Source organism: Cavia porcellus, unplaced genomic scaffold (genome assembly GCF_034190915.1).
Source record: "Cavia porcellus strain 051 isolate PalLab524CR breed Dunkin Hartley unplaced genomic scaffold, mCavPor4.1 scaffold_5, whole genome shotgun sequence".
NCBI lineage: Eukaryota > Metazoa > Chordata > Mammalia > Rodentia > Caviidae > Cavia > Cavia porcellus.
The window spans coordinates 16113683-16128671 of NW_026947488.1; the positions used below are offsets into that span (position 1 = coordinate 16113683).

At 37.6% G+C, this 14989-nt stretch overlaps 1 protein-coding gene across 1 annotated transcript in view; it reads right to left on the reverse strand.

Annotated features, from left to right (window-relative positions):
• The window catches only part of LOC100725189 (papilin-like), a 133720-nt gene that overhangs the window by 90661 nt on the left and 28070 nt on the right, over positions 1–14989 (reverse strand). The window contains exons 4-5 of the mRNA XM_023564182.2: positions 12045–12263; positions 8499–8657 (exon numbers count right to left, since the gene is read on the reverse strand). Of these exons, the coding sequence (XP_023419950.2) occupies positions 8499–8657; positions 12045–12263 (378 nt within the window). The remainder of the gene's footprint in view (positions 1–8498; positions 8658–12044; positions 12264–14989) is intronic.

The window sequence follows — 14989 nt, forward strand, 5'->3', positions numbered from 1 at the left end:
ACAGTTGATAGGGATAAATGAAAAAGAAGGAGACAATAAAAAGGATGTCAAGAGGATGTTTAGAGAAGTAATTGCTGAAAACTTCCCAAACATGAAATTGGAAACTGATATCAGGATCAATGAGGCATATAGAACTCCAAATAGCCATAACCAAAATAAAACTACACCCAGACATATAATAATCACCATTCCAGAAATCGAACAAAAGAATAGAATATTAAAAGCTGTCAGAGAGAAAAGAGAATCACCTATTAAGGAAAACCTATCAGAATCACAGCAGACTTCTCAACACAAACAATAAAGGCAAGAAGAGCATGGAGTGAAGTATTTCAGACCCTAAAGGAAAATGATTTCCAACCTACACTGATGTACCCTGCAAAACTGTCCTTCAAAATTGATGGAGAAATAAGATACTTCCACAACAAAGAACAGCTGAAGAAATTCATGATCACCAAGCCAATCCTGCAAAGAATACTGAAAGACAGTCTAGATACACTTAAGAAAAAAACCACTTAACAAAGCAGACAATTAAATAGAACAGAAAGATAAAGATGCAACAGCAGAAATATAACATGTCACTAATAAACCAATATATAACACTTATAACCATTAACATAAATGGTCTCAATGCACTAATTAAAAGAAATAGACTGGCAGAATGGATCAAGAAACAAAATTCAACCATATGCTGTCTACAAGAAACCCATCTAACCCAAAAGGATACTCACAGACTGAAAGTCAAAGGATAGAAAACAATACTTCATGCAACAGGAACCCCCCAAAAAAAGCGGGGGTAGCTATTCTGTTTGCAGACAATGTGAACTTCAAACCAATAACGATCAGAAGAGACAAAGCAAGTCACTACACACTGGTTACGGGAAAACTTCAAGAGGAAGAGATAACTATCTTAAATATATATGCACCAAATTCCAAAGCACCCAGTTATATAAAACAAGTAATATCAGAAATGAAAAACCAAATTAGCAGTAATACAATTATAACAGGAGATTTTAACACACCATTGACACCAATGGACAGACCAACAGGACAGAAAATCAGCAAAGAGATAAAAGAACTGAATCACACCTGTGAACAAATGGAATTGATAGACATATACAGAGTATTCCGCCCAACAACAACAGCATACACATTTTTCTCAGCAGTACATGGGTCATTCTCTAAAATAGACCATATATTAACTCACAGAACATATTTAAAGAAATGCAAAAGAGTTGAAATCATCCCCTGCATGTTATCAGATCATAGCACTATGAAATTAGTAATTAATGATAAAAGATACTGCAAAAATCCCACAAACACATGGAAACTGAATAACACACTCTTGAGTAATCAGTGGGTCACAGAGGAAATTAAAGAAGAAATTAAAAAATGCCTACAAACAAATGAAAACACAAATACAACTTACCGGAATCTGTGGGATGCAATGAAAGCTGTCCTCAGAGGAAAATTTATTGCACTGAGTTCCCACATCAGGAAAACAGAACAAATACAAATAAATAACTTGATGCTACACCTCAAACATCTAGAAAAAGAAGAGCAAGTCAAGCCCAAAGCCAAAAGAAGAGAGGAAATAAGAAAAATCAGAGCAGAAATCAATGCAATAGAGACTAAGAAAACAATACAAAGAATCAATGAATCAAAGAGTTGGTTGTTTGAAAGAATAAATAAAATTGATAATCCCCTAGCCAACCTTATTAAAAAAAAAGGGAAGAAAAAGTTCAAATTCATGCAATAAGGAATGAAAAAGGTGAAATCACTTCAGACCCAATAGAAATACAGAAGATCATCAACACCTATATCAAAAACCTCTACTCTCAAAGGTTTGATAACACAGAAGAAACAGACAGATTTCTAGAAGCATATGAAGTACCAAAGCTAGGTCAGGAAGAAGTAAAACTGCTGAATAACCCAATTTCTATTAATGAAATCGAAAACGTAATTAAGTCATTACCTACAAAGAAGAGCCCAGGCCCAGATGAATTCACTGCAGAATTCTACAAGAAATACAAAGAGGACCTACTGCTGACACTCCTCAAACTCTTCAATGAAATTGAAAGGGAAGCAATCCTTCCTAAGTCATTCCTGGAAGCAAATATTACTCTAGTACCAAAACATGACAACGACCCAACTGAAAAAGAGAACTACAGACCAATATCCCTAATGAACACAGATGCAAAGATCCTCAATAAAATATTGGCAAATAGGATGCAGCAAGTCATCAAGAAGTTTATACACCATGACCAAGTGGGATTCATTCCAGGTATGCACTATTTGCAGATGATATGATACTCTACATAGAAGACACCCAAAACTCCATTGAAAGACTCCTAGATATAATAAATAAATTCAGCAATGTGGCTGGATACAAAATCAATACTCAAAAATCAATAGCATTCTTATATACTAACAACAAAATCACAGAGAGAGAAATAAGAGAAGCCACACCCTTCATACTAGCAACCAAGAAAATAAAATATTTAGGAATTACTCTCAGGAAAGAAGTGAAAGACCTATACAGGGAAAATTATAATACATTGAAAAATGAAATTGAAAATGGTCTCAGAAAATGGAAAGATATCCCTTGCTCATGGATAGGAAAATGGCCATTCTCCCAAAACTGTTATACAGATTCAATGCAATCCCGATAAAAATACCATCAACATACCTCATAGATCTCGAGAAATCAATCCTAAAATTCATCTGGAGTGAGAAGAGACTTAGAATAGCAAGGACAGTTCTAAGCAGCAAAGGCAAGGCAGGAGGCATCACAATCCCTGACTTGAAGTTATACTTACAAAGCAACTGTAGTAAAATCAACATGGTACTGGAATCAAAACAGAGCCGAAGACCAATGGAATAGATTAGAAGATGCAACCACAACTACAAACACACTCAACCACCTTATCTTTGATAAAGGGGCCAAACAGGTTCACTGGAAGAATGACAGTCTCTTTAATAAATAGTGTTGGAAAAACTGGCTCTCCATATGCCGAAAACTAAAACTAGACCCATGCCTGTCACCATATACTAAAATAAAATCTAAATGGATCAAAGATCTAAATATTAAAACAGAAACACTAAATCTATTGGAAGACAAATTGGGTAAAAACCTTGAAGACATAGGGGTAGGTAGAGAATTCATGAACAAGACTCAAACCGCACGGGAAATACTTCCCGGAGTAAATAACTAGGATCACATCTTATTAAAAAGTTTCTGCACATCGAATGAAATCTCTAGCATAGTGAAAAGAAAATCCACAAACTGGGAAAAAATCCTAGTGAACTGTCCCTCAGACAAAGGACTTCTGTCTAAAACATACAAAGAATTTTAAAAAATCAGAACCCCAAAATTCAAAGACCCCATCCAAAAATGGGCATCGGAGATGAGTAAACAATTTTCAGATGAAGAAATACAAATGGCAAATAAATATATGAAAAATTGTTCAGCATCACTAGTCATTAGAGACATGCAAATTAAAACCACACTGAGATTTCATCTCACTCCTGAAAGAATGGCCAAGATCAAGAAAACCACCAACAACAAATGCTGGAGAGGCTGTGGGGAAAAAGGAACTCTCCTGCACTGTTGGTGGGAGTGTAGACTGGTGCAACCATTGTGGAGGTCAGTCTGGAGATTTCTCAGAAAGCTGGGACTGGAAGCACCATTTGACCCAGCTATTCGACTCCTAGGCATATGCCCAGAAGAATTGAAAGCATCATACCACAGTGATATATGTGCACCCATGTTTATAGCAGCACAATTTGTAATAGCCAGATCTTGGAAACAACCTAAGTGTCCATCAACTGAGGAATGGATAAAAAAGTTGTGGTATTTTTCCAGGATTCCAGCAACAGTGGCAGAGAGGCCTCAGTGAACTTGGCAGACAGTGGAATGAGGGAATAAGGTGGACAAATTATAGCAGAAAAGTGGAGTAACAGACATGAGACAGAGACGGTAAGCTATAGCCTTTAGTATAGACAGCGCTGAAACTCTATAAAAAAAAGAAAAGGGTAGAGGTCATTGTTAATGGTGTATAAGGATTTAAAAGACATAGTAGTCTCATTGACATATTTAATTTGAATTTAATTTATACTGGTCTGTCCACTCATGTCAGATTTGAGGGCACAGACATCTTGACCCAAAAATAGCAGGTTATACCATGGTAACTATCCTTACTTTCCTATTAACTTAAACTGAAATCCTACAATACTTACATTGTCTTACTATGACTGATTTTAATTGAATCTGAATCATAAGACTATGGGTTGGCCTTGGCTGATTTTATTTGAAATTGGTATGCTTGTTAGTATCAACCCCAAAAGTAGAGGCAACTACTCTGAGGATGACAAGATGTAAAGGATATCCAAACTGGTATTAATTAGTAACAGCTCTCAAATCCTACAATGCCGTCAAAGTTAAGTTTTTATAAAAATAGGTGATACTATATTTAACTATAATAAGCCAGTGTTGTGGTCAAATCTATTGAAAATAACAAGAGAAAACATAGTAACTATGGAAGATCATCTGTATTGTGGTCTTATATGTCTTATCCATTGCATGTTTTTCTAGGAAATTGTTTTGCTGTCTTGCTATGACTTGGTATTCCCTATAATACAGAGAGGATAGATATATATGTAGAAATTCACACATGGGTTTTTTTTTTCTTTTTAATTATTTACGGGAACAGATTATATAATGCAAGATGTAATGAACAGATACTCTGAGGAAGAGATGCTAAGAAACCCGAGGCTAATTTTGTTGCATTATGATAGAAATTCTAGCAATACTATTGTTCGCTGATTAGAATGACATTGGACTGGTTTCTTGAGTTCAATTTCAGCATATGTAAAGATGGGGACAGCTATCACAAAGAGAACGAGAGATGCGATGGTAGTTACTATTGTCTTCCCTAATTTGGAACTTGAGGACCTAAAAAGCCTCCAATGATTTGATTAGTTCTATAATATGCAATAAGTATATAAAGTGGGTGAAGATGGGGACAACTATTTGTAAGAAACTAGAGACAGTTAGATAGACAATGAAGATCTCCATTGGGCTTGCTGCGAAATCTGTATTTCTTTAAATTGTTTTTTTAACTGCTTTGTTCTGTTTTGATATGTTCAATCTTACCCTCTTTGAGATGTAAAACAAATGTGTAGGACTGATAATCATATTACTGAGCTTTTGTTCGATCATAGAGCAGAACGTTTTGTAGTGTCACTTTATGAATGTCATTCTAAATACTTTAATTCTATAACATGAACAGCTATTTCTAAGATGACAATGTGTAACTTATCAACCAGCAATTTCTGACCGTTTGTTTTTCTGTAAGCTTGTATTATTTCTACCCCCTTTTTTTTTCTCCATGTATTCTTTTGTTTCCTTTTCTTTAAAAAAAAAAAGTTGTGGTATTTTTATACAATGGAGTACTACTCCGCTATAAAGAATGATCACATTGAGACATTTATAAATAAATGGACGCAGCTCGAGACCATACTCGTAAGTGAAATAAATCAAACTCACCTGTATAAATACCGAATAGTCTCCCTAGTGTAAGAAACGATAAGAATACATGAAAGTACGTGGTAATCATGATTCCCAGCCACACTGGTTTGAAGCCATATAATGTTTTCACTCATTAATTGGAATGGTTTTAATTTGGGTGGTTTTATTTTATTGTCTGTGATACTACAAATAACTATTTTGAAGAAAATAAGAGCACAATAGCTAGTGCTGATTTAATATCATCCTGTTTTGAAGCCCCATCAAGTTGTTGTTCATTTGTTTCCATTGGTTCTAAACTGTGGTACCTTATTATATCTTAATGTATGCGATAGTATAAGCAAGTTTTTTATAGACAAAGAGATAATATAGAAATTGATGTTTGGTTTCTGCTAGCTGGTTCTAAATACCCTGCAATAATTTCATTCTCTTGAACGGTCTCACACTGTCTTGATAAATTTGATGCTATAGTATACGAAGTTAGACTCAAATATTTCAAGGAAAGAGTCACTATGGTAACTACTATTAATGTCAAGCTATCTGGGGGTGAAACACAATGATGGTTAAATTTTTCGGTTCTGACCGGTGTTGTTCTAGTGATATGTTCTTTTTTTAATCTCAGTCCCTCCCTCTTTTTCTTTCTTTTTTAAAAAAATTAATTTATTTCTTAGTATCTTTTAACTAAGGGAAAACTAAATTAAAAATAGTGTGATAGATTATAGTAATTTTTTTGCTTCCCTATTAACCTGATGTGAACCCCTGTAGTGTACTCCACATCTTGTTCTGACTGATTTTATTATATTCTGTTTTGCTTAATAGTATCAAGTTTGAGGATATAGGCTAACATTTGGGAGGCAACCAGATATTTTATGATGCCCATTATTATTTGACTATTATCTTCTTTGGAATCCTTTAAGATCTCCAATGTGGTTTTATTGGTCTTATGTACAGTTTTGTTCAATTCTTTTATACTAGCTGATATAGGCTACTCTTTTTAGGATAACAAGAGGCATAATGGTAACCATTGTTGACCACCTAGTAATCCCCCCTTTATTTTTTTATTTTTAATTTTTATTTTTTTTCATTTTATGCTATGTCCATCCTCCTGATCTAAATGACTCTGTTTTGCTTTGTCACATTGGGTTTTTCTTTGGTCCGTCTTGATTTGTTTTTTGTTTTTCGGCCTTTTAAAAATATTTTCTCTTTTCCTCTTCAAAGAAAAAGTTAAAAAATACTGTGGAAGTAATGGAAACTAAAATGTGTGATTGTTAGCGTAAAAAAGAGAGGAAGGAAAGTGATCTAAAGGATATAACTGCAAGTTTATTTAAATGTGTAGGATAGAGAACCATATTGCTGAGTTTTTCTTGGATCATTGAACAGAACTGACTGCAATCTCACTGTATTAATCTCTACTTTGTATGCTTTAATTTTGTAATCTGGACAGCTCTTTGTAAGATGACCATGTGTGATCTATTAACTGGTGAACTATTACTGTATATTTTTTCTCTTGAAATTCTGTATTACTTCTAGCCTTTTACTGTCTTGCTTCGTTTAGTTTTGTTTTTCTCTTTAAATAAAAAAAATAAAATAAAATAAGCACCTATATTTGCCTAAACAGTTCTCCAGTGCTGGAGGCACCTTTGATTTGGCTAGCTGTTTCTAGCAGGAGCACATTGTATACAATATAAGCGCTGTAAGTATATAAATTCATGGGTTCATTGGGAAATGCTGAAAGGGAGGCAGTGACAGCATGCAACTCTGTTATCTGGGCTGATGTACTGTTTGTTTGGAAGGATACAGATTTACCAGGTGAATATCCACTATTTAACATTTGAGCAGGAACAATGGTTTTGGGCTACCCATGAGTAATCCCATTTGTGCCAGTAGATCTCTCCCCCAAAGTTTTATTGATAATCCAGCTATGACATATGGCTGTATTTAAGGCCTTGTTGATAAGCAGTTTCAATGTCAGTGTTACCACGGATTGAACTCATAGTCTTACATTTGTCAGGCAGGTGCTTGTGCCACTGAGCTAAATCTCCAGCCCTGGGGACTGAACTCACAGCCTTGTGCTTGGCTGGCAGGTGCTTGTGCCATTGAGGTAAATCCCTGGCCTTTGCTTAATGCTCATGAGAGAAGAACTCATATCTCCCTTAAATTGCTTTTGGGCCTCTCTGTCAGCATTGGCATCCTCCCCTATTAACATTTCAAGGTCCCACCCATTGCAGGCTTGCCTATGGTGCCTGGAGGTCTCTTTGCAATTTTCTATATATTCCAATTTCCATTAAAGAAAATCCCCACTTGATAAAGTTGCTTGGGTCAATCCTTGCCAATCTGTAGGTGTGATCCAGCCGTCAGCCAAAGAATTTAAGACAGCAAGAGTATACGTGGCTGTGTCTTTCTACTGTGTAATCACTGTTTTGAATTCTCTATTCCATTTGAAATTGAAACCAGAGTAGACTCCAATAACATCACTCTCTGCATCCATCATTTCCATCACAGGGAAAGCCTCTATATCATCTAGCTTTAATATGGGATCAGAACCGGGGGGGAAATTTTTAAATCATGCCTCTCAACGGGGGTCATGAGCAGAAGAAGCTCGGAGTAAATTCTGGGGTTAGTTTCACTTTACATTTTAAATTTTGCTATTTTCAGCCTTTCAAATTGAGCTATCAAATCCTGATGTTCTTTTTTCAGTTTAATCTGTTGTTTAAAAGTTCTATTTGGTCTCTTAATTCCTTCCTAGTATAGAAAGTTAAACACGCTGAAGCCACAGCTATACAGCTGTTTCAGTATGGGGGAGGGGCATGAGGCTAGCCAGTCGCTTTGGTCCCCAGTAAGTTTAGCCCTGATGGACAATTGCTTTTTTTTTTTTTTTTTTTTTTACCATTCATGCCTTTAAAGCCTTTCTCAAAATGTTAACCAAAAATCTCATGGAGGCTCATTTCTTGTCCCATAATCGCTTTTCACTTACCGAGGTCCAGCTGCGTGGTAGGCTCCCACGTGGGTCCTGTATTCTCCTTTACTTGCTCTACTGTAGGTTCCAGAACAAGGTCGCTCACTAAGTCCCCCGTTCTCGGGGCCGACGTTGGGTGGTCACTTGACCTGGCCTGCGGGTAAGTCCACAGAGACACTAGAGAGGGAGGGGAGAAGAAAAGGAAACAAGAGACACAAACAGTGGGGACAAGTTGAGGAAGTCCTATTAAATATCTCTGTATTCAAGAAATGAGTATCAAATATATAGGGTATTGAGAAGGAGGGATTTGGATGCTGAGACATCAGGAGGTAACTTAGCAACACTGGCAAGACCGAGGTTTATTTAATAGCAATCTCCTCCTTTTATACCTTAAAAAAATGAACTTATTTTTTCTTATTTTTTAATCAAGGGAAAAGTAAATTAAAAAATAGCGGGATATATTATACTAACATTTTGTTTACCTGTTAACCTGATTTGAACCCCAATATTGCACTCCCCATCTTGTTCTGACTGATTTTACTACATTCTGTTTGGTTTGATAGTATCAAGTTTGAGGGTATAGGCAACCACTTTGAAGGTAGTAAGATTTACTATGATGCCCATTATGGTTTGATGATGATATTCTTTTGAAGTTCTGTAAGGTCTCCAATGTAGGCTTTGTTGGTCTTGTTCTATACTGTTTTGTTCAATTCTGTTATACCTGTTGATATAGGCAACGCTTTTTAAGATAGCAAGAGGCATACTGGTAACCATCTTTGATCACCTGGTATTCTGTTTTTGCATTATGTACTATGTCCATCCTTCTGTTCTATCCGACTCTGTTTTGCTTTGTCACATTTGGTTTTTTTTTTTTTCAGGTAAAAAAAGTTATAAGAACTGTGTGAGTAATAAAACCCAAAAAGTGTAATTGTTATTGTAAAAATGAGAGGAAAAGAAAGTGGTCTAAAGGATATCACTGCATGTGTATTTAAGTGTGTAGAATAGAAAACCATATTACTGAGTTTTTGTTGGATCATTAAACGGAACTGTCTGCAATCTCACTGTCTGAATGTCCACTCTGTATGCTTTAATTTTGTAATTTGGACAACTGTTTTCAAAGGGGCAATATGTAATCTATTAACTAGTGATTCTTTACTTTATGTTTTTTTCTTGAAATTCTGTATTACTTGTACCCTTTTACCACTTTTTTTTTCTTTAAATAAAAAAACTTCAGATCCCAAGCTCACACACAAAAACACAAAAAATAAATAAGCTTTAACAGTGAAGGGTGACCGAGGTTTTGTGAAGCTTTGGCTAACCATCAAGAGGTAGCTGCCTTTGGGATTTCTGTCATGGGATTGCTGCCTAAAACTGGTAGGTCTCAGCCTGAGTGTGCAAAAAGTAAAGTGGTCTTTAACTCTGCAGAACAATGCGACATACCACCATCTCTGAAATGGCGTCAATTAAGGCTTGGTGTTACAAAAATCAGAATTCACTCATTAGTTTAATCAGAAAATACTGAAAATATGTGGGCTGTGAGTGTGGCTCAGTGTGGAAGAACAACATAGAAAGTACTTAATGAAAAAGCCAGAGAGACAGAGAGAGGAAAACTAAGTGTCACTGCAGAGCTTTAGGGTGCAGGGTCACATGGGTTTCAGGACTCCTGCAGAAGCAGGCAGCTGGATGCAGCGATGAGAGATTCTGTGGTCAACTAGGGTGATGAAAGGAGAAGCAACCTATGGGTCCAGTGAATAGTTAGAAGGGAAATGGAAAAATGAAAATGGTGATAGGTTGCTTTCTGGACACTATGAATTTTGTTACTTATGCCATTGTAGGATGTAACATTACAAAATGATGAGGGTAAGCCAGGCGTGGTGGCTCATGCCTGTAATCCCAGCACTCTTCGGGAGGCTGAGGCAGGAGGATCCTTGAGAGTTTGAGACCAGCCTAGGCTACAGACTGAGCTCAAGGCCAGCCTGAACTGCACTGCTAGACCCTGTCTCAAAAAGACAAAAAAATTATCAGGGTATACTCAGCTTCAGAGGTATTGTGCAAATGTGAGGCACGAGTGGCCCCTGACCTCCACCCTTTGCCCCGAACTCTTCTAGGAGTCTCAGATGAATCCAGGTCCCTGGTTCTCAAATAAACAACAATAAAAGGGTGGGGATATAGATTAGTGTAAAGGCCTGGATTTAATGTACACTGCTGGAAAAAGGATACTTTTCTCACTGTGTGTATAACAAAGGACACAACACAGGAAGAATCCAAATAGTCAAATGCATGGGATGTTCCCAAATGACCAGAGCTATGCTGTCTCTGGGGTGTAGCTCTCTCTTAAGGCCATCGGTATGTTCACCAACACACAGAAGTGTTCCAAACTCTATCTGGTGGTTTAATCAAAGCTTCATTACCTAAGCTTTTGAGTTTGTTATGTTTTGTGGTTTTTCAAGACAGGATCTCACTATGTAGTTCAGACTGGCCTTGAACTCACTATGTGCACCTTTCCTTGATTGGCCTCGCGGAGCAGAGGGCTGAGCCTGATCCTTGAAATCCCTGGACCTCTGGATTTTGCTCCTGAATTCCAGCAACAATACCACAGTGGGACAGAGAAGGGCTGGAGGCCATGGAGGGCAAGGAGCAGGAATAAAAGAGTTCCAGAGTTGGGGTCCAAGGAATGACATAGCTGCTGCTGAATGTGTGGTATACTAAAATTATAATAAAATCATGAACTATTCCTGGAGGTAAGACTCCTTAACTCCCTAGGAAAGCTCCATAGACAGGGAGAGGTTTGCTTCAACCCAAAGCCTCACCTATTGAGCACAAAGGAGAGGAGAAGCAGGATGACCTAGCCCAGTAAGTCCCCGATACAAGCTGCCCACATGACAGTGATGAGAAATAGAGCCACATACAGGTAGAGTCAGCTCATCTATTTGAATTAAATGGATGTTTCTGTGGAACCTGTTCCTGGCAGAATATATCATATCCAGGTTGACTGGTTGAAAATTGTAAGATGCAAGAAAGGAAGGAGCCGATATCCACCAAAGGGTTCTGTGATCTTCCCCCTTGCTCAGGCTTCCTGTTCTGGTGCTGAGCCAAGTCTCAGCCACAGGGCTGCCCAAACAGTAACACTGCGAGCTTCCTGGATCTCTTTAAATATGGATTCTGACTTGGTCAATCTGGGGTGAGCTGCCTCCGTTACCACCAGTGCTTACATAGCCCCAGTGTCCTGTCCAATGTAACTGGCGGTGGAAGAGTCTAGAAGGCTTCTAGAAGAATGTCATTTTCAGGTCAGAGTGGGTAACTCAGTAAAACTCATTCGAAACACAATGAAGAAGGAAAGAATCCAACATCAACATTAAAAGTTGATAGGTTTTCTATACACAAGCTAGGTGACAAATTCCATTTACAATAGCTTTTTAAAAAATTATAGTCCTAGAAATCAGTCTGGTCAAGAAGATAAAAGACATCGACAGTGAAAATTACACAGGGATGAAAGAAATTTAAGAGGACATCAGAAGACAGTAAAAGCTCCCCAGTTCACAGATTGACAGAATTAATCCTCACCTTGTGTTCCAGCACTTGCAGTTGTAGTGAGCACCGTGGGATTCTGTCCACAGACCCTCATGCACTCTTCCTTGGTCTCAAAGTTGTTCTGCTTTTCTCTGCAGCCACCATATAAAAAGGCTTCACAGTGTCCGGAGTGGGCATTGTAGTAGTATCTGATCAACAGAATCCTGCAGGGACCCATGAAGGAACGCTCCAGGCAGAAGGCAGGCCGCTGGACTGCAGGGACAGCAGAGAGTCTGCATTGAACTAGGGAAATGGTCATGCAGGGCCATCCACATGGCAAACAACGAAATCAAACAACGTATCTGGTGAGCAGTGGGCAGGAGCTGAAAATGCAAAAACTCCATTTGGTGGCTTGTTTTCTGGACATTACAATAATTTTGTGAAGTGTACCGTTATATGCTGAAAATGTAAATACAGTTATACACACCACTGAAGTATTTATGCATTCATTAATTGGATGATGCCTGAGATTTGAGTTAAGAAATACAAGTTATTAAAAAAATGTCCAGTGGTACAATCCTGTAATCCCAGCACTCTAGTGGCCGAGACAGGAGAATTGTTGCAAGTTTTTGACCAGCCTGGGCTACACAGTGAGTTCAAGCCCAGCTTGAACTACACAGCAAGACCCTGTCTCAAACAAATAATAATGCTTGTTTATTTGTTTATATATTATATATATATGTAGTATAAGTATATACATAGTTTGCTTCTTTATTTATCTATATATGAAATTATATATATATATATAATATATGGGAGAAATATACATAGGAGAAGTTGTCGTATAGATATAGTAATCTCTATAGGTTAACAATGGTTGTGTTTGAATAATGAATACATAAATGATTAATATCCTAAATCCTGTTTTCCTTTTGGCATCTTTGCAAGTTGCCATTATTTATAAAAAATTCGGTAGCCAGTCATGATGTCATGGAAGAATAGAAGGGAGAAAACATTTTGTCTTTATCTCAATCAGTGGAATGGCATTGATGGAACTTGTTATTGTTGGCTGTGTTGAAGACAACAGAAAAATGGCATATTGTTGGTGAGTCTTAACTCCTTCTTTATATATCATTATTTTGTTTTACTCCTTACAAAATGCGTGGGTTCCTTCTATATTTCAAAAATAAGCAAATATTTAATCCACAAAACATTGTAATTTTGCAAATTAATACGTTGCACAAGAATGTTGCAGTATATTGTATATTAAAACAGAAGTATGATGTCTGTTAACATATTGCAGTGAATACCTAAATAAATGCTAGGAGAAAGTGGCTGTCAGTCCTTTGTAGCAGCAGACTTCACTTTTCAGTGAAATCTGTTAGGTCCTGGATGCAGAGCCCAGAGCCCCATCCTCAGTGTTCTCACAACAACACTTCTTTTCCAAGCCCTGCCCAGCTAAACTTATTGCTTAAGAACTATTATGGAAATCTTGAAACTAAAAGTTCTATAATGTGTGATTGGTAGCTTCCAATGGCTACGTGGCTTGAGATAAGAAAATGAATCACTCCGAGGCATCTGTCTCAGGGCAGATTCCAAATTATAATGCCTTGGCTATATAAACGTTGGGATTCAACTACCCATCTTTGAGAATTCTCCTGAATGATTCTCAGAACTCAAGAAGGCAATCTGAGCCTGATGTAATGGTCCATGCATGTGATCCCAGCATCTAGAATGCAAAGGCAGGAGGATCACAAGTCAGAGTCCAGCCTGGGACTCTTAGACCTTGTTCCAAAATAAGAAAAAATGAAAAAAAAAATCTGATGCATAGCTTAGTACAAAGGCCTAGGTTTATCTTCAATACTAAGAAAATCAACAAATTTAATTAATTAATGGAAAATAAATAAAGAAGAAACTAGTGTTTATGCAAAGTTATATGGGAATTGCTTGAACAGATGCATAGGGAAGGACTAGCAGGGGTGAACCATGTCTTATTTTGGGTGTGCTTGCTCTCTACTCACCAACATGTTCACCAGTATGGAAGTACCCTAAACCCACCATTAGGGTTTTCATTGAGGTTTTATTACATAGATAGCAGTGTTCAACCATTAGAGCTTTAACTCTCTCTCGTGGTCTATTCCCCTCCCAGAGGGTAGAGGGTAGAAAGGAAACTCAAGCCCACCAATCATCTGATTCATGTGTTTGGTAATAGGTGCTGCCTCTTGGGCCAGTGCCTACAGCATCTCATAGGCACGCACATAGCAGCAAATGCCCAAAGTTCCAGGAATGCCATTCCACTGATTGAGACAATGAGAAAATGTATATTTTTTACTATATTGTATCAGGGACCCAGAGGTTAGACATGCTGATGAGCAATGGCCAACTGAAAGCAATAAAGTTTGGTATCTCTGCCCTCATTTTCCCATGTCTTTCTGATTACCTTCAAATGGAGGATCAAATGTCTGCTCAGCGCTGCCTGGATGCATGTTGATTATCTATAATATGAGATTTATTAACCCTAAATATACCTATTCTATCACATTCCCTTCTAAGATTAGGCACACCAAGATGAGAATAATCAAAATACATTTCAGGTTTTTCAGGGACACTCATTTGCCTGCTTTCACAAAATCCACATTGAGGTCTCCTGGAACCTGATCTGGCCTATGGGTCAGTCCATGGAGACCCTAGAGGAGGAGTGGGGATGAAAAGGACACAAGAGACACAAAGAGCAGAGACAAGTTGAGGAAGTCCAATCCAGTCTCTCTTTACTCAGTGAATGAGTATCAAATACATAGGGTATTGAGGAGGAGGGATTTGGATGCTAAGACATCAGCGGGTACCTTAGCAACAGGGCAAGATATAGGTTTATAGGTCAGTTCAAATTTCCCTCCCATGATGGCTCATAAGCATAATCCCTGAACAATGGATCAGGCTAAACAAGGTATGCAAGGTGCTGCTTAATTACCAAATATAACTCCTATAGGGAATTAAGGTGG